Source organism: Chionomys nivalis, chromosome 16 (assembly GCF_950005125.1).
Source record: "Chionomys nivalis chromosome 16, mChiNiv1.1, whole genome shotgun sequence".
Taxonomy (NCBI): Eukaryota; Metazoa; Chordata; class Mammalia; order Rodentia; family Cricetidae; genus Chionomys; species Chionomys nivalis.
In genome coordinates, this window is record NC_080101.1 from 10844596 (window position 1) to 10870531 (window position 25936).

A 25936-nucleotide genomic window follows, 5' to 3' on the forward strand; every position below is an offset into this window, starting at 1 on the left:
TTGCAATGAACATTCGCAAGTAAAGTTAAGATGTATGGGCTAAAGGGTAAACTGTGTGACTCACTGTGACACGCTACATCTCCCACTGAGCCATCTCCCCTGCTCCCCAAAAAGGATTTCTTCAGGCAAGAACATACCTCTTACCCAGGTATGATAAGAATAATGTCTTTTTAATCATAAGAGGGTGAGAAGTGGCATTCAAATAAATAGCAAAAGTTTCCCTAGCTCTACACTATTGCTGAGCATATAGGTATCCAGGGATGGGCAGGGCTAGGGTTAGCCATTTATACCACAGGCAAACTGTTCTGTTTGCCATGGAAGGTACCAGTTATTACACCTGCTTCTTTTCATGACACAAAGAATAATATATTTCATTTTTTTTTACTTGAGACATTTTTTTGATCTTCAGTGAGTACTGTTTTTTCTTATCTCTTCATTCTTAACAAAGGCATGAGTTTATGAATAACTTTCCGATATTAAAGCAAACATGAACTTACTCAGTAGAGAACTCTGTGAAGCTGTTGGGTTATAAATAAAATAAATGATAGTGTTGGGGTTTGTTGAGCTGACACTAGGAACTGGATCTGCTATCTTACAAAGCTTATGGCATTTTTTTACTTTAAAAAGTGTCAGGATTTGTTGTGAGCTTGCATTTCAGAAAAAGTATCCTCTATAAAATTGTGTTTGCAGTGCATGTTTTGAAGATAGAAATAGCCACTTCTGTAAAGACGGACTCTGTGAGTAGAATCAAGTCATTTAAATCTAATTCCTCACGAACCACTAACAATTGTGAAGTCGTTTTTGAAAGGAAATGGGCTTCCACTCCTTGTTCTCTTGCGTTATTATACTTATGAGCCCACATTTCAAAAGTTGATGGTAGTTACAATGATATCATCACACCCACATACATTGTGCACAGATCATTTTAGATTTGAACCAGTACTAAGTTTATGTCTAAAGGGAAGTAGCCTTCAGAGCCTTCAGTGTGTTATTCCTACGACAAAACACTAGAGGGTGCTGTTTCTTGCGGCATTAACCAGAACTAGTATTGAAAGCCTGCTTCAGAAATCGGTTTATTGTGTTTTCAAAAACGGGGTACCTTTACTTTCTGGTGCTTAGTGAAGTTTTAACTTCATGAATAGGTACCAACAGTTAACATGAACATGGACCCAGTGGAGAAGCGGTGTGTTGAGGAGGATGCTGGAAAAAGTGAGCAAGTCCTCCTGGTTTCCAGGAAACCTGAAGGTTCTGTGAATTCTAGGTCTGGAGAGTCACCCTCTTTTCGAATATGATCTTTTCCTGTGATGGACATGCGGTGACAGGGGTCTGCAGTTAGAGCAGAAATATTACCTCATGTATGAGGCTCCTTTCTCATCAGTGACTATTGTCAATAAAGTTTGTGGGGGATTATTTCTAAGTAGATTTTGGCTATGAGAACAAAGGCTTGACTGAATTCCTTTTACACCGTGGCTTCATGGTGTGGAGAGGTATCTGGTTGTCCTACAGGAAAAGCTTCTGGGATACTATAGAAGAGAGAAATGCCATGATTTCACAAGATGTCTACAGAATTGACAGTGACTTATGCAAAGGACAGATGTTCCCACAGCTCCACAAAAAACATGTTCTTCAGGTGGAGTGTGTGTACACACTCCATGGATACCATGGACAGTCCTGTAGATCTGTCGACTGTACATTTACTGTATAATACTTGTGGGCTCACCAAAAGCTGCAAGGGAAAAAAAAGGCCAAGTAACATATAAAGACAGACCTATCAGAATTACACCTGACTTCTCAATAAAATCATGAAAGCCAGAAGGCCTTGGGCAGGTGTGCTGCAGACACTAAGAGACCATGGATGCAAACCCAGACTACTATACACAGCAAAGCTTTCAATCACCATTGATGGAGAAAACAAGACATTACATGACAAAATCAGATTTAGACAATACCTATCCACAAATCCAGTCTAACAGAAAGCACCAAAAGGAAACATCCAACCCACAAAAGCTAGCTGCACCCACAAAAATACAGGCAACAGATAACCTCACACCAGCAAACCCCAAGGAAGGAAAAAACACAAACACTACCATCAAAAAATAACAGGAATTAACAATCACTTGTCATTAATATCTCTTAATATCAATGGACTCAATTCACCTATAAAAAGACACAGGCTAACAGAATGAATACGAAAACAGGATCCAGCCTTCTACTGTATATAAGAAACACACCTCAACCTCAAAGACAGACATTACCTCAGAGTAAAGGATTGGGAAAAGATTTTCCAATCAAATGGACCTAAGAAACAACCGGGTGTAGCCATCCTAATATATATCTAATATAGCTAACAAAATAGACTTCAAACAAGAGTCAATCTGAAGAGATGAAAGACACTTCATACTCATTACAGGAAAAAAATCCATCAAGATAAAGTTTCAATCCTGAACATCTTTGCCCCAAATACAAGAGCACTTGCATATGTAAAAGAAGCTTAAATCACACATCAAACCCCACACACTAATAGTAGGAGATTTCAACACTGCACTCTCACCACAGGACAAGTCAGTCAGACAGAAACTTAACAGAGAAATAAGAGAACTAACAAATGTCATGCCTCAAATGGACTTAACAGACATCTACGGAACATTCCACCCAAACACAAAAGAATATATCTGCTTCTCAGCACCTCATGGAACCTTCTCTAAAATAGATCATATACTCAGTAACAAAGCAAACCTCAACAGATACAAAAAAAATTGGAGGCCGGGCAGTGGTGGCGCACGCCTTTAATCCCAGCACTCAGGAGGCAGAGGCAGGCGGATCTCTGGGAGTTTGAGGCCAGCCTGGTCTACAAGAGCTAGTTCCAGGGACGGGCACCAAAGCTACAGAGAAATCCTGTCTCGAAAAACCAAAAAAAAAAAAAAAAAAAAAAAAAAAAAAAAAAAAAAAATTGGAATAACCCCCTGTGTTCTTATCGGATCACCATGGCTTAAAGCTAGAATTCAACAAATACACCAATTGCAGAAAGCTTACAAACTCATGGAAAATAAACAGTGCTGAATTGAATCAGCCCTCGGTCAAGGAAGAAATAAAGAAATTAAAGACTTCCTAGAATTCAATGAAATGAATACACAACATACCCAAACCAATGGGACACATTGAAAGCAGTGCTAAGAGGAAAGTCCATAGCACTATGTGCCTGCATAAAGAAACTGGAGAAATCTCACACTAGCAACTTAATAGCACACCTGAAAGCTCTAGAACAAAAAGAAATACCAGCATTCTTTTTTTTTTTTTTTTTTTTTTTTTTTGGTTTTTCGAGACAGGGTTTCTCTGTGGTTTTGGAGCCTATCCTGGAACTAGCTCTTGTAGACCAGGCTGGTCTCGAACTCACAGAGATCCGCCTGCCTCTGCCTCCCAAGTGCTGGGATTAAAGGCGTGCGCCACCACCGCCCGGCCGAAATACCAGCATTCTAAAGCTCTTGTTATGCAATTGGATTTTGTAAAATTACACAAATGACATGAGGCTAGGCCACAGAAGGAAAGATAGGGTTATCATCCAGATTATACGAAGAGCACAGAGGCCTTGGCTAAGAATATAAACAAAACCGGTTGGTTTGTGAAAACTAAATTTTTTTCTAGAAACATTATCTAGCTCAGACCCTGGATGCCCAGAATATGGGCTGTCGAGGACAACCCTGCTGGCACAACAGCCCGGTTGGCACTCACTTGACCTCTTAGCGGAGGGAATGATGAGTCAATTTTCCTCTGGTCTCCTATTCTTCCCTGAGGCTTCTGCTTAATTGGACTGAAGGAGCAAAACAAACACCATTTTGAAAAAGAACTCCATTTTAGACAGGCCCTAACTAGGGGGCTGAATGCAGTCCAGCGAAGTCATAAACATTCCCAAGAAACTGTGCCTGCCCTGGTCAAAGTGACCCACCAGAGTGTCCAAACATCTGCTTGCTTTGAATGTTCTTGTAGGTACCTGATTAACCACTGTTTTGATTGTTTTGAAGTTCCCCTATGCCCCAACCAAAGAATTCAAAAGTTGTATACTTTTACCCAGTCCCCAAATGCTAAGGCTTGCGCGCCACCCTGCTTGCTGGTTTTCCCTTTAAAGTTCCCCTAAAGACTTGGGCCGTTCTCCCCCACCGGTTCCGGTGGTGTGTTAGATTTCTGTTCAAGTAAGCTAACTTGTAATCAATAAACCCCAGTGTGTTTGCATCTGATGCTGGCTCTGTGGTGGTCTTTGGGGGCCCTGTGATACGGGCATAACAGGACTACGTTCTTCTACCCAGCAGGTTTGGTTAACATTGATGAGGGAACATACCAGGAAACACCTACATCTGATAGAAGCAAAACTGGAGTCCCAGCTTTTGTCAAGTTTTAAAACCTTTTTTTCCCTCCAGGGAGACACATCCAGTCCTTATTTTGCAGGTGCTTTGTGGGAGTTTTTTTAAAAATTTTATTTATTTATTTGGTTTGTTTTTGTTTTTCAAGACAGAGTTTCTCCCTGGCTGTCCGGGAACTCTCTCTGTAGTTCAGGCTGACCTTGAACTCCCTGAGACCCACCTGCCTCTGCCACACCAGTGCTGGGATTGGATTAAAGGTGTGTGCCACCACCGCCTAGTTTTTGGTGGGCTACTTTACATTTATATTGTAAGCCTTTGCTCACAGTTGAAGGTGAGTGTAGGGGAAGTCATCACCCCAAATTCTGTGTGAGTGTAGGGGAAGTCATCACCCCAAATTCTCTGTGAGTAAACACTAGACTTTTTCCTCAGCCTCACACCAGGGTCTAGAAAGATGGCCTTGATTTTCCTTCCCTTGCTCTTGATCTAGGATTTTATCTATATGTGAATTCATTTTCCAAACGGATGCTTTGTTACATTAGTGATTAATAAGGAAAAATGGTTTTTGTAATCCAACTCCATAAAATGAAGAGTTTTATTAAATTTTTTATATTTTGTCTCTATTTCTAATGAGAAAGGATAGAAAGACAGGGAAATTTCAGGCAATATAAAAGGAGAGAGAGAGAAAGATACTCCTAGCCCAGGAATGCAGCTGGTCTCTCCAGCAGAGATGCAAGAAGCACAATAAACAGCAGCTCAAGGCCTTTCTCATTGCAGCTGTGAGCCTGCAATTGTCTATGAACGTCTCCAGATTAGCAGGGAAAGCACACACACTAAAGATGGTGCACAACTGTAGTGGTCTCTGGCTTTATTTTTTCAGATTTAAATTCCATCCAAGACCCCTCTGGAGCTATCCTATAATCTTGCTTGTCAAAAGAGAGTGAGAAGAGGAGGGAAAAGGGTTGCCTAGCAACCTTTTGAGAGTTACAGACAGCTGTGAGCTTCTTTGTGGGTGCTGGGAGTTAAATCTGGGTCTTCTGGAAGAGCAACTAATGCTCTTAACTACTGAGCCATCTCTCTAGCTCCTGCCCCTCACTTTTGATGCTTTTCCCTGAGACATGGCCTGATCCAGATTTCTTGACTTCTAAGCACCTGCCATGCGGTGGGTCTCCATGAGATTCACAATGACTGCCACCCTAGAATCCTGCCTGAGCTGTGTGGAGCCTAGTGACCCATTGTGATGAACCTGCTCCGAAGTTCTGCATATGCTCCTCTGGAAGGCAGGAGCCCAGCCTTCAATGTGCCTCGTCCCCTGCTGTGCCTCCTGTTACTGTAGCATCAGCCCCTGGTGTGCCCCGTCCCCTGCTGTGCCTCTTCTTGCTGAAGCATCAGTCCCGCCATGTGCCCCGTCCCCTGCTGTGCCTCCTGTTGCTGCTGCATCAGCCCCTGCTGTGCCCCGTCCCCTGCCGTGCCTCTTCTTGCTGCAGCATCACTGCCTGTAGCTTATCTTTGAAGCCTCCTTTGGCCGTGCCACGTGTTTCAGGGAAACCCTTTCTCAGGGCTTCAATCCCCTCAGAATGGTCCTCACACTTTATGTCTACTTTTGTCTCTTTTCTAATGATTTTCTCGTTCTATCTTGCCACTGCTGTGCTTGTCAACAGTAAGCAGGCAACTTAAGGCGAAACGTTGCTGTCCCTCATAAATGGTTTCTTCGACAGGGAAGTGTCTGCTGAAACAGGGCTGAATAACCATCCTTGGCCCAAAGAGATACGGCTGGTAGGAAGAGACTAGGGGGTGATCACTTTAATATCTTTTTAACATAAGCAATTCAAAACAATGAGGCAAACAGCTTAAAAAGATTTCCGTGTTCTATCTCATGCGATCAAGGGCTGTCTGCTCTGTCACTCCCAGTGGTTTCCGGTCCCTTTGGGAAAATCCAATCACCCACCTGAGTTCCATTCTGGGCCGAATGTGTGATGGTTCCTCGCCCTGCACTTTACCGTGGCTCCCACAGAAAGCTTGTTGTAGTCAGTCCATACCACAATTTCCCCCCATCGAACTGCTACGGAGCAAACGTCCCATGGTGCCGTTATTATATTAATCAGAATGTATTGTTTCAGAGGAGTGTAACTAAATGGCTGCTTCAGGAGGGTTTTGAGCAGCCAGTGTCTGGCACCGACACTAAAAGCTCCTGCATTCCTCAAGCCACTGAGAACAGGCCCGTGCCTCCATCCACAGTTCCAAGATCTCCACATCCCCAAAACAAAAAGGTGGAACTCACCTGGTGATGAAAACTGATCTGTATCTATTCATAGGCCTCATCCCACCTGTTGGGAGTGTCTAGGAACTTCTTCCCCACATGCCTTATTTGATTAAAAGTTTCTTAGTGCTCACTGAGGTTTTACCAGCAAATATTCAGCATATTAATTATATTAATCCTTAAAAAAAACCTAGTGGCAGCCACTAAGTGATAAAACTAAAAAGTGAATAGAACTTACAATTATTTATTTATTTTTGTTTTTTCAAGACAGGGTTTCTCTGTGTAAAAGCCCTGGCTGTCCTGGAACTTGCTTTGTAGACCAGGCTGGTCTCAAACTCACAAAGATCCGCCTGCCTCTGCCTCCCGAGTGCTGGGAATAAAGGTGTGCACCACCACCTCCAGGCCAGTTATCCTTCTTGTTTTGGGACCTGGCATCTCTTGTGGAGATAACTCTAGTTCTATATTAAGGCTATACTTGGCAATCTAGATTATTCCTAACGTCTTCCGAACAACCTAGAGATTATCACCATGGAGATTGCTACCATTGTTTTCACACTCAGGCAAGTGCTACCATATTGTGGCCACCCCAGGAACTCTGTGTTACTTTTCGCATGTCTATCTGAAGTATTTAACAGACTCACAAGAGCACAGGAAGTGAGGGTCAGTGGGCACCGAAGTGGGTAAAGTTTCCTGCGGCCTGATGATGCACACTTGATGGACTGATTACATCTCTAGGACCCACAAAAGGTGAAAAAAGCCACCACAGAGCTGTTCCCTGGTCTCAACACACAATCCTGCGCTTGTCCCCCCCCCCACACACACATCAAAAGCACAGGAAACTAAATTGGAAATCTTTCCACATAGCAGTCTAGAACTTGCTGAATCAAAATGTTATCAGTTTTAATACCTCCTCCCTCATAAAATGAACCAGAAATACTAGCAAAACATTTAATTTGAAAGCTAGAGACTGTGCTTGCAAGTGTATTGGTGAATTTAATTGTTACATGATCATTTTATTAGCTTTGCGAATCTCAGTATGACATTGTGGTGGTTTGAATAAAATGGCCCCCATAGGCCCATAGGGAGTGGCACTATCAGGAAACGTGGCCTTGTTGAAAGAATCACGTCACTGAGGCTGGGTTTTGAGGTTTCAGAAGCTCAACCTGGGCCCAGTAGCTCACTCTTCCTTCCCATTGCCTGCAGATCCAGATGGAGAACTCTCAGCTCCTCTCCAGCACCATGTCTGCCTGCACGCCGCCATGCTTCCCACCATGATGGTAATGGCCTGAACCTCTGAACTGTAAGCCAGCCCCAATTAAATGTTGTCCTTTATAGAGTTGCTGTGAGCATGTTGTCTCTTCACAGCAACAAAATCCCTAACTACTACAGTAGCCCAGACTAGCCTCAAAACCTTGCTTGCATGGCATTTCATACATATAATAAAAAAAATACTTAGGGAAATTTCTCCTCATGTCTATGTGGACTTTAGTGGATCACTTTGAGATTTATACCCTTGCCAATCAGAACATCTAACCGAATCACAGCCAATCTGCTAAGAAGGGTCCTAATCATTTGATTTCATATGGTAGGTGCTCTCGGTGGCCTAGCAGTTGGAGTTTGCTGTTCTCACTTTATCTCATAAGGAAATAACAAGGAAAACAAACAAATAAACAAGCAAACAAAACTCCAGTTTAGTCCTTCAGTGTTGAATGCACCCGATCCCTCAGTCATGAAATCTTTCAAGAATTTCAGGGCTGTTGTGTGAGCTGGAGAAAATCCTGATAAAGTGAGAAAGGTAAAAAAAAAAAAAAAAAACAAAACCTTGAGTATATGCTGGGTGAGTGTGCTTAAATAAACATTTCCTTCAGCAAAAATAGCCAGGCTTACCTGCACTGAACCTACAAGGTAAAAGGAACAAGGAGGTGAAGACACCAGGGGAAGGTAGGACCAGGAACAAGGAGGTGAAGACACCAGGAGAAGGTGGAAAGCAGCCCCACCTGGGTGACTTTCTGCTGAGAAGATGGAAGGCGGTCACCAGCTGGCTGTGGAAGCTGGTGATGCAAACAGGGGGCTGGCGGTCAACACTGGGGTGAGCATGTCCTTTAGCACAGTTGAGCTGGACAGGGTAGCATTCCCCACCGCAAACATTTTAGCAGCTGTGGCCCTTGGATGCCATTTATGAAGGGGTAGAGGATGGAAATAACTTTATAATTGTAACTGTTTCTTTGCCATTGATGTAGCCACTATGCGACTATAGAAAAAGTGGCCACTCCTTCTGTTGTTTTCTTAACCTGTGTGTGCATGATGTGTGCGTGTGTACAGTATGTGTGTGCATATGTGTGTGACCAGGGGTCAAGCTCGGGTAATAGTCTTCACTTTTTACCTTAACCAGAGTCTCTTGTTTGTTGCTGTATGTGTCAGGCTAGCTGAACATTAAGCTTTTGGGGACTTTCCCATCCCTGGCTCCTACCTCCCAGTAGGAACCCTGCAATTGCAGAAAATCAAGGTTCTGGGATCTGAATGCAGGTCCTCAGACTTGCTTAGCAAGCATGTAACCCGCTGAGCAATCTCCCCAGCTGCTGCCCGGTACACCCGATGGCTCCCGAGGAAGCCAGCACGTGGGAGAAAGGATCAGCTGGATGGAGGAGAGACGCCAAAGGAAGACGAATTCTTAGCAACTTGCAAGAGCTGTCTTTAGCTTTAGGGACTCTTTGCACTTCCTTTCCATGAAATAAATTGGAGCCCACAGGCGAGTTCTGAAATCAGCGCCTGTAGGGAAGGGCGTCAGAGAACCTGCTATTGTAGATCACGTGACCAAAGGGGCACAGGCAATGTTTGTAAACAGGGCACTTGGAAACGGAGGGCTTGAGAATACTTTGAAAAGATATTATTTTAAAAATCAGGAAATAGACAAAGTTTAAGGAAAATTAGCTCCTTCCCCCAGGCATCCAGCTAAAGTAAACAAATTACAGTTAGAAAACAGACCCTCTGGCACCCTGGCCATCAACTGCTCAGTCCTCCACCCTGAAATGCTCCAGCCACGGAGGGACCTCGGAAGCTCGTGCCATGACCGACTGTACAGAGTCTCTTCCTGCCTTTCCCCCACCAACCAGCTCCTGTTTATACACTGACAAGAGTCGAAAACTTCAAGTTGAAACACGAGACAAAAACCCTCAAGATGTTACTGAGTGTATTAAAATAAAATCAAAAATAGAATTATTAAGTATGTACACAACAGCGTAAGTGAAAGGGGTGGACACAGCAGTTTCCAACTGGAGTTTACAGTGCAATACCCGGGTGGGTAACAAAGCTTCTCAGGTCCTGCTGGAGGCTTCTCCGTGGCCACCTCCTTCCTACCTGCAGGTGTAAATAGTCTCTCACACATCTTACACAATTCAGAAAAGAGAAAAGAATCACAAAAATAGTCCCAAACATGGCATTTTTTCACTTCTTAGAGTACAGCTAAAATGTATGATTCATAAAATGTTCAAGTCATTTGAGGCAGTCAAAGAAAGACTTTACGGTTTTTGGAAGGCCTTGTAAAGATTCTTACGGGTAAGTCAAAGTTCTCCCAAAGGACCCTGTCAGAAAAGCCTTTAGAGAATACTGTGATTGAAATACCCAGACCATTAAAAACATTTCCCCAGAGGGCAGAACTCTCCTGCCCACACTGGGAGGTCTGGGTGGTGGTGTAGCTCCAAAGGGCCCCAGTTTCAGCAGTGATCTCTGCCTGCCCATACATGGCGCTCCTGCAGGGCGAGCGGGTGCTACCTCCCGCCCGACCATCTGCCTTACCACAAAGGAAAATGTTTAACAGTCTCGGACTGGAGTGGGGGTGGGGTGGGCTGGGGGTGACGGGGTGATGGGGGTCGGAGGTGGGGAGGAATGAAATCTCCACAGCGAAAACATTCAAAGTTAGAAAAGATGTCTTAAAGCTGGTGGCTTCACGTGTAAAAACCTAACAGGCTGTATTAGTAGTTTTTAAAGAAGTAAGCCAAAGCATGGAGGAGGTCAAGGAACATCTGTGCTTGTGCATGAGGTTATTTTTGCTAAGTGAGTTTAGTTCTTGCTGCATCTGGAAATTTGTTGCCGACAGTCTCTGAGCCGGAGTCACATGTAGAGCCGACGGGGTGTGTATTGGAGGGAGTGGGTGTTTGTATTCTGCCTGTGGTCCCACCGAGCAGTGGCCACCCATGTAAGAAACAGCATCTCAAGTCCAGGGTGTTCTTCCTGAGTTAATCTGGCCTGTCCGTCAGGAACCAGGAACACAGAGGGTCCTGGCGCGAGATGATTGGCTGCGCCTGAAGGCTGCTTTTCCTGGTAATTACAAGGGGCAGGACTCCATGCCCACTATGGCTGCTGCTGGTACTGCCCTTCCGTGGCAGTGTAGAAGTCATCCAGGACGCTCTGTAGGTAGTCAAACGTCGGCCTCTCTTCCGCCTTTTCTTTCCAGCACATCTTCATGATGTCGTAGAGCTCATCTGGGCAGTTCTCCATGCGTGGCATCCGGTAGCCCTGGGACAGCGCACTCATCACGTCGGCGTTGGTCCTCCCTGTGGCCCAGAACAAACAAAACAGCAGCCACGGTGAGGTTAGAAGCCCAGTTCAACGGCATAGCACTGCAGGGACCAGCTTACTGCTGGCAGTCTGGGTTTGGATGGTAAAAAAGGTTCCTAGAATCTGCTTATGGGTTGGAGGATAGTCTCCCCAAATTCATAGGTTGACGTTTTAACTGTCAGTCCCTCAGAGTGGTACTGTAATTGGAGATAAGGCCCATAAAGAGGTGATTAAGTTAAAATGAGCCTTGTAGGTAGGTTCTGTTAAGTTGGGAGCTTCACCCTAGCCCCGGGCATCCATCCCAGCCCCCTGGCCTGGGAGTTGCATGGGTCCGGACTCCAAATCCCAGCATGCCAGGGTATTTAAGTGGGCTGCCAGGGGAGGGACACGTGGTCCCGGGTTTGCAAGTGCTTCCTTTTCTGTCTCCCCTGCCATGCTCTCTGCCACCTGAGAGCACTTAATAAGACAGAGAAGGAACTCTGCAGGCAGCTCAATCAGTATGTTCTAGAATGGACACGTGTGTCAAAGAATCAGTTTGCAAAGCCAAAATCAGGCATATCTCATAGGCATCATAACCGAATTAGACTACCAGATTCCACATTAAAATCCCAGCAAGGGGGTACACACTTGCAGTCCTAACTCTGGGGGCCAGTGGGGGTGGGGCAACGGAGGGCAGCGAAGGACAGCAGAGGTGAGGCTAGCCCATCACCAGTCTAGCCTACTTGGTAAATTCCACGCTAATGAGAGATTATCTGAAGAAAACAAAAGACAGCACTGAAGAGTGAACCCCAGTGTTGTCCTCTGGCCTGGACAAGCATGTGTACATGTGTGTGTGCCTGCACTCGTACATGTGCATGCGCCTGCACATCTGTAGATAACTCCCTCACACTAACGTGCACACACACATACAGACTGATATGGGACTTGGCTGACCTTTTACATTAACCACACCAGCCCAATATTCACCCTCAGTTTCCCCTTTGGCAGGGAAGATTCTTTTAGCATTTAAAACATTACAAATATTTTATGCACATTTCATCCTTGGATGCCCCTTCAGCCCTTCACTGACTTCCCTTCACAGAACAGGGGTGCTAAGGAGCCTCTCCTGATGTAACCTCTAGAAGAATGCTTGTCCCTGCCCTGCAGGAGCTGTGGTGTCTAAATGGAAAGAATCAAATAAGCTTTGTACTAGTTTGTATCTCTTTTCTAAAATGTCATTCATTTATTATGTGTGTGGGTGTTTTGCCCAAGTGTATGTCTGTGTTATCTCATGCACACAGTGCCTAATGAGGCCAGAAGAGGGTATCAAATTCCCTGGGACTGGAGTTATAGATGGTTGTGCTACCACATGGCTGCTGGGAATTGAACCCTGGGCCCCTAGAAGAGAAGCCAGTGCTCTTAACTGCTGAGCCATCTCTCCAGCCCCTTTCCTCCATTTATATCTCTTCCAAGCCATTTAACTGGTGAGTTAATTTTCTTCAAGTCTGCTCATGAAATCCCGCTTTCCTCTCTGTCTCCTTGAGTCCTCTGACTGGAAGATTTCAGGTCCTTGATGCCTAGGCAACGAGCAGGTAGGTATCACTTTTCTGTAACTGGAACTTGGATCTCCACAACATTTTGTGACTCTGGCTATTGGATCCACTTCTGAAGAAATGTCTGGTTTTACTTCTGCTTGAAGTTCTAGGGTGCTAGTGGGGCTGCAAGCTTGGTTAGGAATATCTTGCTCACTTCCTTCCTGAAGAATCCTTGGTTGCGCCGGGTGGTGGTGGCGCACGCCTTTAATCCCAGCACTCGGGAGGCAGAGGCAGGCGGATCTCTGTGAGTTCGAGACCAGCCTGGTCTACAAGAGCTAGTTCCAGGACAGGCTCCAAAACCACAGAGAAACCCTGTCTCGGAAAACCAAAAAAAAAAAAAAAAAAAAAAAAAAAAAAAAAAAAAGAATCCTTGGTTGCATTAAAGGTCAGATGCCCACAGAAGATAAAGCTTTGTATGGTCTCCTAAGCCTCCCTGCAGATTTTTCTTTTCTTTTCTTTTTTTTTTTTTTTTTTTTGTTTTTCGAGACAGGGTTTCTCTGTGGTTTTGGAACCTGTCCTGGAACTAGCTCTTGTAGACCAGGCTGGTCTCGAACTCACAGAGATCTGCCTGCCTCTGCCTCCCAAGTGCTGGGATTAAAGGCGTGTGCCATCATTGCAGATTTTTTAAAGAGCATCCTCAAAGCTGAAGACCAAGGGCAGCACGTGCCATCCTGCCTGGGGAATCCACTTTCAAAAGAGAAGAAAGAAGAATCCAAAACCCGTCTTCTCTTGCTTGAGTGAACCAAAACAAACAGCAAGCCATGATACGGCAAGTCTAATAGAAGAGCGGAGATGGGAGGCAGAGCTCCAACTCATGCTAAACTCATAGTTGCCGCTTAGTTTGTGGCTAGGCTAAAGAAGGCAAACGCCCACGGGCTGGAAGCCTCCAGCCTTTCACGCTGCATCCTTCACTCCTTCCACAGGGCTTGCTACTAAATGGGTTATGAAGGAGCACTAAGTTCCGAGGAGGGCAAAGAGATGGCTACCATAGAGAGCTGTCTTCAGGTGACACATAGCCAAGGAAAAGACACTCTCACTTGGGGACAGGGGAGGTAATATCCAGAGAGCAGGAAGTGGCATTCAGGGAGCAGGAATAAGCAGAAGCGACAGACTGGTCAAAGAGCAAGGGAAGGAGGAAGATATGGTACAGGGATTAGAAAATAAATTGGGGGCTAATGACAGGAGAGGGGAACCCAGCAAGACTGTACAATATTCCAGGACTTAGGGACTTCTGGGTAAAGGGAAAACCAGAAATATACTTTATAAGTATTTTCTAAGTATCATTTAAGGTCAAGGCAGATATTCACAGTAGGATGAATTTGAAATTTTGGGTTCACACATGGTTCTAAAAAGCTAGAGATAACATGATGACATCAGGCCAATGACATAAAAAACCTGCATCGTTTTCAAGCCTAATATCCTTATAAGAGTACAGTCAAGGTCATGTGCAGGGACCCTCTCTTCTCATAAAAACCATATACAAATATAACTGTAATTTTGGTTTTAAGACAAAAGTGAGGCTCTTTTGCCTTCCCTCCCATTTCCCCCCTATAATTCACTCCAAAACAAATAACAGTGAAAGAGAGAGTGCGAAATAGAAGCTTAGACTCCACTTTTGATGAAGCTCAAGACATCTGGCATCAGGGAGAGGCAGCGGTGGCCTGAACCAAGGGGAAGAAAGGCAAGCAAAGTGCCTACCGAAAGGGACAGCAACAAGCATGTTGGCCCACCCTGACACAACCTGGGAAGTCTTCAGATGAAGTGGCAAGCCCCTGACGGGCAGGGGAGGGCAGTGATCACAGGCAGTGCAGTACCCAGAGCCTGTCTGGCTGTGCCCCTGCAAACACGGTACATAGACTAGGGAGGGCGTGTCCTCCTGGAACTCATGTTGAGGATTGAATAAATGGTATTCTGAAAGTATTGGAAGGTGGACTCTGAAAAAAGAGGGCTAGGCTGGCCAGGTGGTAGTGGAGCACGTCTTTAATCCCAGCACTCGGGAGGCAGAGGCAACGGATCTCTGCGAGTTTGAAGCCAGCCTGGTCTACAAGAGCTAGTTCAAGTACAGGTTCCAAAGCTACAGAGAAACCCTGCCCAAAGGGGGGGGGGTGGCTAGGCTGGTAAGCAAGATGGATGCCTTTCTCATAGGAACCAGTGCTTGCTCTTGAGGGCCCACATTAGTCACTGAGAGTTTTTAGGAAGTGAGGCCATCCCTTCCACTTAGCTCATTCTTCACGAGCCTGCTCGCCCTTCTGCTTTCTACCATGCATTGAAGCCGTACAAGTTCCTCACCCTGTGGCAGCAAGCTCCTGAAACCAAAGAGATGGATCCCTGGGTACTGGAGTTACAGACAGTTGTGAGCTACCATGTAGGTCCTGGTCATCAAACCTAGGTCCTCCGGAAGAGCAGTCAGTGTTCTTAACTGCTGAGCCATCTCTCTGGCCACTAAAAATTTAGCTTTAAATTCATCTTATTCACACAGTTTTGACTAAAAGACACTAATGAGAAATTGGGAATTTTAGAAGAACCCTTCTTTGTGTCAATACAGACTCTTGAGGCAGGCAGAGCCGGTAGAACAATGAAATTCAGCTGTAGATATGAACAATGCCCTCAGTGACATCCTAAGATCGGAAGAGTCCTTCACTGCTGAACAGTAGCAACTACCTCCTGAAGGGAGAAACTACCACCCTGCTCACCACCCGAGTTCTCACAAGTAGATGTGAAGGCCCTGGTTTCTTGTACGTTCTGCTCCATCTGGAGCCCTGCCTTGGAGGAGGCCATCAGTGTCTAAGGTGCCTCATTTAAGCACCCAGAGCAGTGCCAAGCGCAGATGAGGTAGGAAGTGGTGGACTCAGAGAAGGAAGAGTAGGATAAAGGCCAAGAAGCACCCACACATCTTTCAGAAAGATTTTCTCAGAAGAGGACATCCCGGAGCTCTGCCGGGAGCATGGATTTGGGGTGGATGGCGCTATTTTACTTTGTAAACATCTTCAGGCTGTTTAGTTCTTCCTTCACACAGAACATGCGAGAGGGAAGTAGGCAAGCAATACCTGGGTAGGGGATTTTCCCATAGGTGACGATTTCATACAGGAGAATTCCGAAGGACCACACATCAGACTTGATAGTGAAGCAGCCAAAGTTGATGGCCTCTGGAGCCGTCCACTTGATAGGGAACTTAGCACCTGCAGAGGGAGACACGGGCTTTTACTCAGAGCTCAGGCTGGAAGGTCATGGATCATTCTCTCCTTTGAGTTTTTAGAAATTCAAGTTATTTATTTGGAATAGGTAAGATACATGCACAGTCAAAAGGGACGTGGTGTCAAATGCCATTCCCTTTGGCCCTCCCTTCCTTAGAAGCACAGTTTCTTTTAGAGCCTGTAGGGGGCACTGTAACTGGCCTAACTTTAACCGCAAACAGACATGGCATACCATGTAAAGACATTTTGCTTAGTGTGTATTTTTGCCTGTCAAACCAGACTTTATAGCACTGATCTTCGGTGTAGACATTTTATAGAGTCGAGCATGCTGGTGTTTTCCTGTAGTCTCAGATTAGGCAGAAGGATCTCTTGATCCTAAGAGTTTAAAACCAACCTGGACAGTCAAGCAGGACCCCATCTCAAAACACCAAACCTAACAAACATAACAGAATGTCCCTACAAAACAGTTCAGATTTTTCTTTAATAAGAAAAATCATGGAACAGCTAAGGGTTCGTAGCCATCACTTGAAAACATTGCTTTTACTGTGTCTTGGTTTGAAGTTTCACACACGTATTGGCTGCAAAGCAAGGCCCTGTCTTGAAGGTGGAGGCAAGGTGGTCCGTGGGAAGGGAGGGAACATATGGTGGGCTGGTTGGGGGTGGGTGAGGGGAGGGCATCAAGCATGGGGTAGAAAGTACGGGAAGTGCACCATACGCTCGCATAGAAAAGGCCCTGTAACTCTGCGTACATACCTTCCCGCGCTGTGTACTCGTTGTCTTCGATGACTCTGGCGAGGCCAAAGTCTGCAATCTTGCACATGAGGGAATCTGAGACCAGGACATTAGCTGCGCGCAGGTCCCGATGAATGTAGTTCTTCCTCTCGATATATGCCATGCCCTCTGCGATCTGCAAATGGAATGGGCCCAGGTTTGCATTTCAGGTAAGCGGTCATGGTTTGCCATCTCGGAAAACTCAACAATCCTTGAGTGTTTGACATCCCTTTATGTGAATTATTCTGATTGCTTGAGGTTCTAAGATAGTGATAAAGTCACCCTCAAGTCCTTTCTAAAATCTCCCCCTAACATCTCTAACGGCAGCAACTTTAAAAAAGACTTTTTTCACTACGTGTGTGTGTGTGTGTGTGTGTGTGTGTGTATGTGTGGTGTGTCTTTGGGCTGGAATGTAAACTTTGAGTGCAAGAGCTCATGGAGACCAGAAGGGGGCATTAGAGTCTCCTGGAGCTGGAGTTACAGGCAGTTGTCAGCTGCCTGACAGGAGCTCTGGGAAGTGAACGAGGTCTTAACTGGGTAGCTATTTCTTCAACCCCATGGCAATACTGTTTTTGTTTTGTTTTTCTTAAATAACAGTATATTTCAACATTTTTTAAAGTGTAAAACTATTTTGCCTGTAAAATCTGCCCACGCTGATGGGCAGATGTCATTCTTCAGTGAGGAAACATATGTTATGCTCTGATGTTTCTGTCCCCCAAGTTTATACATTGACACAGTGACCCCCAATATTATCCTTAATGTGTTGGTGGTCATAAAGTAATTACGTCAGGGAGGCAGGGCAGACTTGGTGACCTTATATAAAAGGCCGCACAGAGCTTCCTGGTCCCTTCTACCCCAGGCTGCCTTAGCTATTAAGAGGCTGTCTGCGAAGGAGAACCGGCCCATGCCAGTCTCTGAATGTGCTGACGTTTTCTCCTGGATGTCCCTAGGACTGTGGGAAATAAATGCCTTTTGTCTGAGCCATCCAGTCCGTGCTATTTTGCGGTAGGAGCCAGAACTGGGACAACAGGAACGGAGATTGTGATGTCCTAATACAAGAACATTCATGAGGCACCGGGAGCAGGATGTGAGTGGCGTGCTGGCTGACGAGATCCTCTCCGTCAGGCTAAGGAAGGGGTGTGGTTGCAGATCTCCAGAGCCTCCCAGCACAGTCCCTCGGGATGAACGGAGCATACCCACAACCAAGCAAGACCATGGGGGAAGATGAGAATTCAAATAAACATTAACAGAGAGAGGAGAAACGACCACTTAGTGTGCTGGTAGACAACGTGGCACAGCTCCAAAGTCAGCAAAAGGATCATATCGTACCGCCAAAGTCAAGGATAAGGAAGGAAGTATGTGTGTCTGTGTCTGTGTGTGTGTGTGTATGTGTGTGTGTGTGAGAGAGAGAGAGAGAGAGAGAGAGAGAGAGAGAGAGAGAGAGAGAGTTAGAGGAAGTCACCTCCAATCAGAATTATTTCTCACCATAGTGAGCTGATTCTGGCAGATTCTGTGTGGCCTACAGCAGCTCAGCTGGGAGGACCTGACTTCCTCCTCCTCCTCACGTCACTGATGTGAATGAACCCCATCCAAGCCCTTTCCCCCTCCGCTGCTCAGCAAAGGAGCGGCTCTTTATCACTCCCTTCTCCTCTGGGCCACATCCTGGTTCCCCTTCCAGGGTCATCCAAGCACACAGGATTTGGCAGGTGTCATTCTTGGGGTCACAAAAACTCGAGAACAGTCGCTATATCCCAGAACTACTTCAAAGTCTAGTCAATCCAGAACTTCACTCCTGATGGCCACCAAGGAATGATGTGAGATTCCCCTCTGTAAGCTGTCAATACCACTGATTAATAAAGAAGCCGCTTTGGGCCTATTGCACACAGAATAGGGCAAGGCGGGATTTCCAAGCAGACAGAGGAGGAGAGAGTAGGTGGAGTCAAAGATAAGCCATGTGGCCACAAAAGGAAACAGATGGTGGATAGAACCTTACCAGTAAACCACGAGCCTTGTTGCAATACATAGAATAATGGAAATGGAAAAAAAAAAAAAGAATAATGGAAATGGGTTAACTTAAGATGTGAGAGCTAGCTAGCAATATGCTTAAGTGATTGGCCAAGCAGTGTTTTAATTAATACAATTTCTGTGTGATCATTTTGGGTCTGCACGGCTGGGAAATGAACGAGCAGTCTCTGCCAACAAAGGAACACTGTCCAGATGCCTTGACAAGGCTGCCACGGTCCTACAGAACCTGCTTCTGCGCATCTTCCAGCCTCCTCACCACGACCACTCCCACAGCCTCCTGGCTACCACCCTTGTGCCCATGCATCTCCACCGTTCCCCATTCTACCTGTGTGCCCATCTCGTGTGCCCACTGCCAAGTGCGTGCATCCCTGGGCGCAGCTGACACAGCTCCCCACTTTGCCCACTTTGCAGGTGAGCTGTATCCGCTCCTCCATCCAGCTCTAGACACACTTCAAGTGCAATGGCACGGGAACCTGGCCACGGAAGGCATCGTACTTATGTGATCATTGGTGAGCACACAAAGCAGAAGTCAGGCGTTGACAACAGGAAAACCGGAGGCTGGGCTGGATAGCAGTGACTGGGTGGCCCCTGCTTGCCCCCACTCTCAACGGCCCTGGGCACTCAGAAGATGCACCCCGATCTGGAAACTATTCAAAGCAGCTCCAACAGGAAGTCCAGAGAAGGCGGCGAGAACGAGAGTCCCGGTGAGGGCACGCGGCACACTTGACTTCCTCTAGAAGACCCGTGGGGCACGGCGCAGAGGGCAGAGGGTGATGTAACACGAGGGAGGTAGGAGTCAGGCCTTGGTTTTTTTGTTTGCTGGCACACCAGCCTCAACCAGGCTTACTCGGGAGGGCCGCTAAAGCTGGAGCGTGCAGAGCATGCTGGGACTAAGAAAAATGAGGGCAAGAAGTTGTCGTACAACTGGGTAGAATGTCTGGGCTTAAGGAGACAGTGAGATGTCTCACTGAAAGGAGCCAGGGAGAGGTTCAAAAGGGACACCAAGGGACCAAGCAATTGCGTGGTCACTATGGACATTGTCTGGGCCTCTTTCTAGTCCTCCTTAGTAACCAAGCCTTTGTGGAATTTTAGGTCACAGAGACCCACCTAGCTCCTATTCTAATGGTTATATAGAACCTGGGCCAGGCGGGCAAAGGAGCTGGAGCTGGTAGAAACGCCGGCTTGGGTTGGAACTGCGGGGAATTGGAAACCTGTGTGGGACACAGGATGTGAGCACAGGCAGCAAGGGCTCACCTCACCCTTATGCTTGGCCATGGAGTCCCATGCTCAGCTCATCCTAAGAACATTCTAGGAACCTGAAGGAAGGTTTGCATCACACCCAAGCCAGGCACATGCTGCAAGGGTTTCAAAGTGATTCTCGGAAACTGAGTCTTAAATAGGCCTTGCTTACTCGGGCTTTCCATTCTAGTCAGAGGGTTTTGTGGAACTCAACTTCCAGACAGTAGTATGGGTGTGGCTGAGACAAGATTCTGAGCATAGCTCTAGCTGGGCTGTGTAAATTGTAGTAATCCAGTAAGGTGAAGGGCTATCACACACCATAGCTCCTCTTGTCCAGGCCCCTCTCTTCAGTCCCCACCTCCACTGTCTTGTTCTTTCCTGGCTTTTAAAAACCAAGCAAACAAAACCCTTTAGAATTAAAATAGTTTTGCTTTAGCCAGAGAAAATCTGGCTATGTCTGATAGCACCAGGAAGAAACCAGAGCCAGCTCCCACTGATCCAGTCTAGGGACGAGGCTCCGGTCGTAGGATTCTTTCTCCCTCTTTCAGGACACTTAGCATTCTGCACTGCAGGAAGAACTGTCATAGAAACACATCAAGCTGGGCTGGAGAGATGGTTCAGAGGTTAAGAGCAGTGGCTCCTCTTCCAGAGGTCCCGAGTTCAATTCCCAGTAATAATGAGATCTGGTGCCCTCCTGCATGCAGGCAGATCACTGTATACATAAAAAATAAATGTATTTTTTCTTTAAAAAAATACATCAAGCCAAGGCATGGCTGTCCCCAAAGATCCTAAGACAGAAGAACCCAAACCCCTCATTCTCTATGTCCCAACACCTCAGAAAAGCCACTGGTGAGGCAGCTACTGGAGAGGTCAAGTCTGTAGAAGAAGGATCTGTTAGGCTCAGGAGATGGTCTTGTGGTGTTATGTTTAGGTATATGATAATAGTGGTAGTGATGATGGTGATGGTGGTGATGGTGGTAACAGTGATGGTGGTGATGGTGGTGGTGGTGACAGTGGTGGTGGTGATGTGATTGTCATGACAGTTAGGTAGTCAGAGAGATGCTAATAATCACCACTTCCTCTGCCACTAATTAAATACTCATTGTGTTTTACATCCTTTATGATTAATTTATGACTGTCCAGTAGGCAGGTTTTACTTCCACTGAACACATGAAAATGAGTTTAGAGAAGTTAAGGACTCGATAAAACACCAGGGTGAAGGGAGCCATGGAGGTTCACTCCATGACCTGGACGTCTGTCCAGTATGATGACTGGCACTTGAAAGTATTTATGACCGAAACAAATGCTTCTGTTTCAGTGAAACACACAATGGCTGTGTGCTGCTGTCCTGGGAGGAAGGGCCGAGCTACCAGGCAAGGCAGAGAACCATGAACCACGAGGTCCACACCAGCTGGCACCCTAGGCACAGAAGGTTGTAATGATACTACCTGGGGTAAAGGACAGCCATGTCTTGTTAGCTGCTAGACAGACCTGCTGCGTCAGAGAGCGAGCACTGAGACACGGCCTCTCCAGTGCACCTTAGGACGGAAGAGAGGCTTCAGGGGCTGTCTCACCCAATCCAGTCAGCTGACTCTCCTCAACTGACAGCTGGCCAGCTGAGCACCTTCAGCCTCCATCAGCTGAGTGGCCTGCGCTTCACAGCCAGAGCCCAGAGCAACAGGCCAGAGACAGGAAGTATCGGCTGCTAACGGAAGCCACCCAAGGAGTTGCAGCAGGCAGGAAACACCACTGCCTCTTCCAAGGAGAGGCTCAGTTTGGGGGGCTGTAGGGTGAGCTAGGTCAGGGCTGGCTCTCAGGCCTTGGTCGAAATCCCAGAGGCCACTATGGACTGCTAGCCTGTCATGTTTTAGTCTATTCATAGCTACGCGGTTGCTCGGCAACAGGGATTCATTCTGAAAAATCTATCATTAAGTGATTTTATTGTTGTTCAAGCATCATGTGCTAAACTCACATAAACTAAGGTGGTGACATCATCACGAGGTGACATAATCTGTGACCATAGTTGTATATGCAGCCTGCGACTGCCGCACCATTATCATGCCGTGTATCACGGTGTGGCTTTTCACACCAAGTGGTCCTTACGGCATGATAGTTCTTGCTATCTCATTTCCTTACAATTAGCACACACAGAGTCTTATATACACACATAGCCTTATATGTACACACACAGTCTTGCATGTACAAACAGTTTTATATGTACACACAGAGCCTTACATGTAAATACACAGCTCTATATATACATACACAGCCTTACATGCACACACAGGGTCTTTCATGTCCACACATGATCTTATATATATACACACATGGCCTTATATGTACACACACAGCCTGACATATACACACACAGCCTTACACGTACACACCAGCCCTACATGTTTAAACACATTTATGACGGGCAGGGTGGAACTCCAGAGTCTTTTTACTTTGCAAGTAATTTTCTCCCAGGACACAACTTCAGGAATGTTCAACCAGACTAAAGATTTAGAAGAATCTTGCTTGGACAAGCTCACATACATTTTCCATCCACTAAGTGGAAAACTGATCTTCCCTTTCCCCAGACAAGGGGTGTCCACTGTGATCTGTCTCATCAGCCCCCTTGACACTGCGGCAGGGTCGGTCTGAGGAAGGCAGTACTGGCCCCTCTCCACCGTGAACGCAAGCTTTCTCTCGCCACTGCACGCTCTGAGCACCATGCTGGGGTGTGGAGAACATGGAAGACCCTCGGGGACACACAAGAAGCCTTCTTTATGGAAATTTAACTCTAGTGGTAGAGGTCAATTGTGTTGCAAAGCCAGGCAGAGCCCAAATCATTCTCCTTGTAGGTAGCTTACTTATTCATGATGTTCATTCCCAGGTCAGTCACCTGCCTCCCCGGGAGGAACCTGCCGACCCCATCACCCCACATGGCACAGCTTCTAGCTAGGCTCAGTGCATGATGCTCCGGATCCAGGCAGTTCCTCACCTACCTCATCCCTCGCGTGTTCATGGATGCTGGCTTGGCCGTCACTGAGAAACTTCCTGATGCTTCAGACAGATAACCAAGTGCCTCATGGGTGACCTGGTGTCTCTGCCCGTCCTAATTGCTACAGCGTTGAGGAACTTCAGCAAATGGCGGGCGAAAGGTTGTTGTTGGTTATAAGAAGACCCACACTAGAGTCAGCTGACTCGGGGAGAAAGGAATCATGGTACCGCATGAAGGGCTGAATGCCTCTCTACTCTCTCCTCAGGAAATCCCAGCCTCAGTGAGAAGCCAGGACTGAAAAGGCAGCCTGCCTAGGAACGGGCTGTGGGAATACATCAGTCATTCAAGCAGGCAGCAAGAGACACTAAACATGGGCCCAGCAAAGGGCAGGGGAGAAGGGCTCAGCCACCGTGCAGCCTCAGCTGCTCTGCTCTGTGGGGCAAGCTCACCTCCCTTCCTCGTCTGCCACTTGCTTCCTGGGGCTGAGGAAAATGCTCAGATAGTTAACTCCAGGCACCAGGAGCCGAGGGAGCATGGACAACATCAGTAAAGAAAAAAATGAGCAACTAACATATATCCCAGTCTCTGAAGTGTCTTCCTCAGCAGGGAGAAGCATCTAAAGACAAGAGCGGAAAACAGCAAGTTTGCAAATAAACCAAACAAGGACCGAGAGCACAGCATTTGTCTCATGACACTCAATTGCCACGGAGACAAGAGATAGTAAGAGTCATTGATTTCCCACAGGGGGTCCCTACACTGCAATATGTAAATGCAGTCAGGGGAGCGTGGGACAGAAAGCCCATTATTGCTGTACAATCTTCTTTGTGTGTGTATGGCGGCGGGGGGTGTCAAACTTTCTTGGAAATTTTAGTTTTATTGAGTTATAATATTCAGATTTCCCAAGAAAGAACCAGTTAGAAATAATGAAATCTAGCCGGGCGATGGTGGCGCACGCCTTTAATCCCAGCACTCGGGAGGCAGAGGCAGGCGAATCTCTGGGAGTTCGAGACCAGCCTGGTCTACAGAGCTAGTTCCAGGACAGGCTCCAAAGCCAGAGAGAAATCCTGTCTCGAAAAACCAAAATAAATAAATAAATAAATAAATAAATAAATAAATAAATAAATAAAAATAATGAAATCTGCTTTGCTGGAGACGATGGAGGTGATGAGTACAGCTACCATTGAATAGTTTCTCCTCAGCCCGACACTGCATAGCTTCTATCACAGCCGGAACTAGCCCACAGGACAGGTTCTGTTCATAGCAAAGAAGAGGAGATGGAGGCCGGAAGTCTGTGCCAAGCGAGACCAAGATCTGAATCCACATCCAGAGGGCTCCATGTGAGCATACTGGCTTCCGCCTTGAAAAACAGTGCTCACCAAGTTGGCGGCATGAATAAAGGAGGGAAGGAGGAAGATGATGATGAGGTAACTTAAAAGCCAGTCAAGGTAAAACCTGCCGTCTGGGAGCCTGTCCTCACAGCTGAGGACGAGGGCGGAGAATGGCGCACACACCTACGCAAGGGCACTTCTGGGGCTGGTCAGAATGTAACCGGCCACTAACACACAAGAATCCCTGCTTTCCAAGGGTGGCTCCACCAGGCCACGGATGTATTTAAGTTAGTATGTTACCATTAAAAAAAAAATCACTTTGTTTAGGGGTGGGGAGGAATTGTCAGTTACTTAGGCTTTCTCTTGCCAAGTCACCCATGTGTGACTACTTAACACTGCAATCAAGTGTGTAAATGAGCGAGAAAAGAACAAATTCTAGTGAGGGGCTGGGGACCCGAGCAGATGCACACCAGCTTGGTGGGCTGTTAATTGTTAAAATAGAATTACTGTAGACCCCATTAAGTCTCTTTCTAACGAAGGAGAATTGACTCCCAGAACCGACATAGAAAAGTTTCTAATCCTAGAGCTGGGGAGACAGAGACAGGAGGATCCCTGTGGCTTGCTGGGGAGACAGAGACAGGAGGATCCTGTGGTTCACTGGGGAGGCAGAGATGGGAAACCCCTGTGGCTCGCTGGGGAGACAGAGACAGGAGGACCCTGTGGCTCGCTGGACAGCCAGTTTGGTGAGAGACCCTGTCTCAACAAGAGGTGAACTACTCCTGAGAGATGACACACGAGGTTTATCTCTAGCCCTTCATACTCACATGCACATATACCTGTACATGCCTGCATACACACACACACACACACACACACACACACACACACGAAACCACTGTAGGGCTTGAGCAAGACTTGCATACTGGTGTTCCGAGAAGCGCTGTTTACAGTAGCAGCCCAAACACCCACTGGTGGTTGAATAGATAAACGAAACGCAGCATGTGCGTACCGTGGAGCACTATTTCGTCAACAGAAGGTGTTGGGAGCCGGGCAAGCTGGTCTCGGAGCAGCGTATGACTATCTGTCCATCGGGTTCCCGCAAGGCACCCGTGGCAACGGATTCTCACTTGGCAAGGACCAGGAGACCATGGGACAGTGTAGGAATTTGCAAAATCCCTGAAAGTTCTGTTCTTTCTTGAATATTTTCCCCTAAGATTCAGCAGTTGGCTAGTGCTTCTCAGATTTCTTATCTGGAATTATTAATTACAACTCCCAACCCTAGGAACTTTTCTGACTCATGTTAGATCATCTGATACCTATGAGGAAGCAACACTTTGAACATTGACCGTGTCTCAAAGTTCTGGAGAAGACAGTAAGGCACACAGACACAGAATAGGGAAAAGGCCTCAGGAATACACACAGTGCCAACTGTTGAGAGTAAGTTCCCTGGATACTGAGCATATAGAATCTATGATAGGATCTAGTGTATTCTGATAGGAATAATGCAATGTAAAATATGGGATGATAGACCCGTCTTTACCGTACATAGGAGCTTGTATTGGTAGAAGTGTGTTCTAGTGAGTTAGGAAAAGCTGTCTTACCGAAGTCTGCCTTCAAAGAGATGGATACATGAGCCTCTCTTGTAGAAAA

At 46.4% G+C, this 25936-nt stretch overlaps 1 protein-coding gene across 3 annotated transcripts in view; it reads right to left on the reverse strand.

The window, feature by feature from the left end:
• Positions 1–9785: 9785 nt before the first annotated feature.
• Positions 9786–25936, reverse strand: part of Lyn (LYN proto-oncogene, Src family tyrosine kinase) — a 106446-nt gene continuing 90295 nt past the window's right edge. For all 3 annotated transcript variants that reach the window (XM_057790665.1, XM_057790662.1, XM_057790664.1), the window contains exons 11-13: positions 16691–16844; positions 15791–15922; positions 9786–11165 (exon numbers count right to left, since the gene is read on the reverse strand). In XM_057790665.1, the coding sequence (XP_057646648.1) occupies positions 10963–11165; positions 15791–15922; positions 16691–16844 (489 nt within the window). In that variant the 3' untranslated portion in view covers positions 9786–10962. The remainder of the gene's footprint in view (positions 11166–15790; positions 15923–16690; positions 16845–25936) is intronic.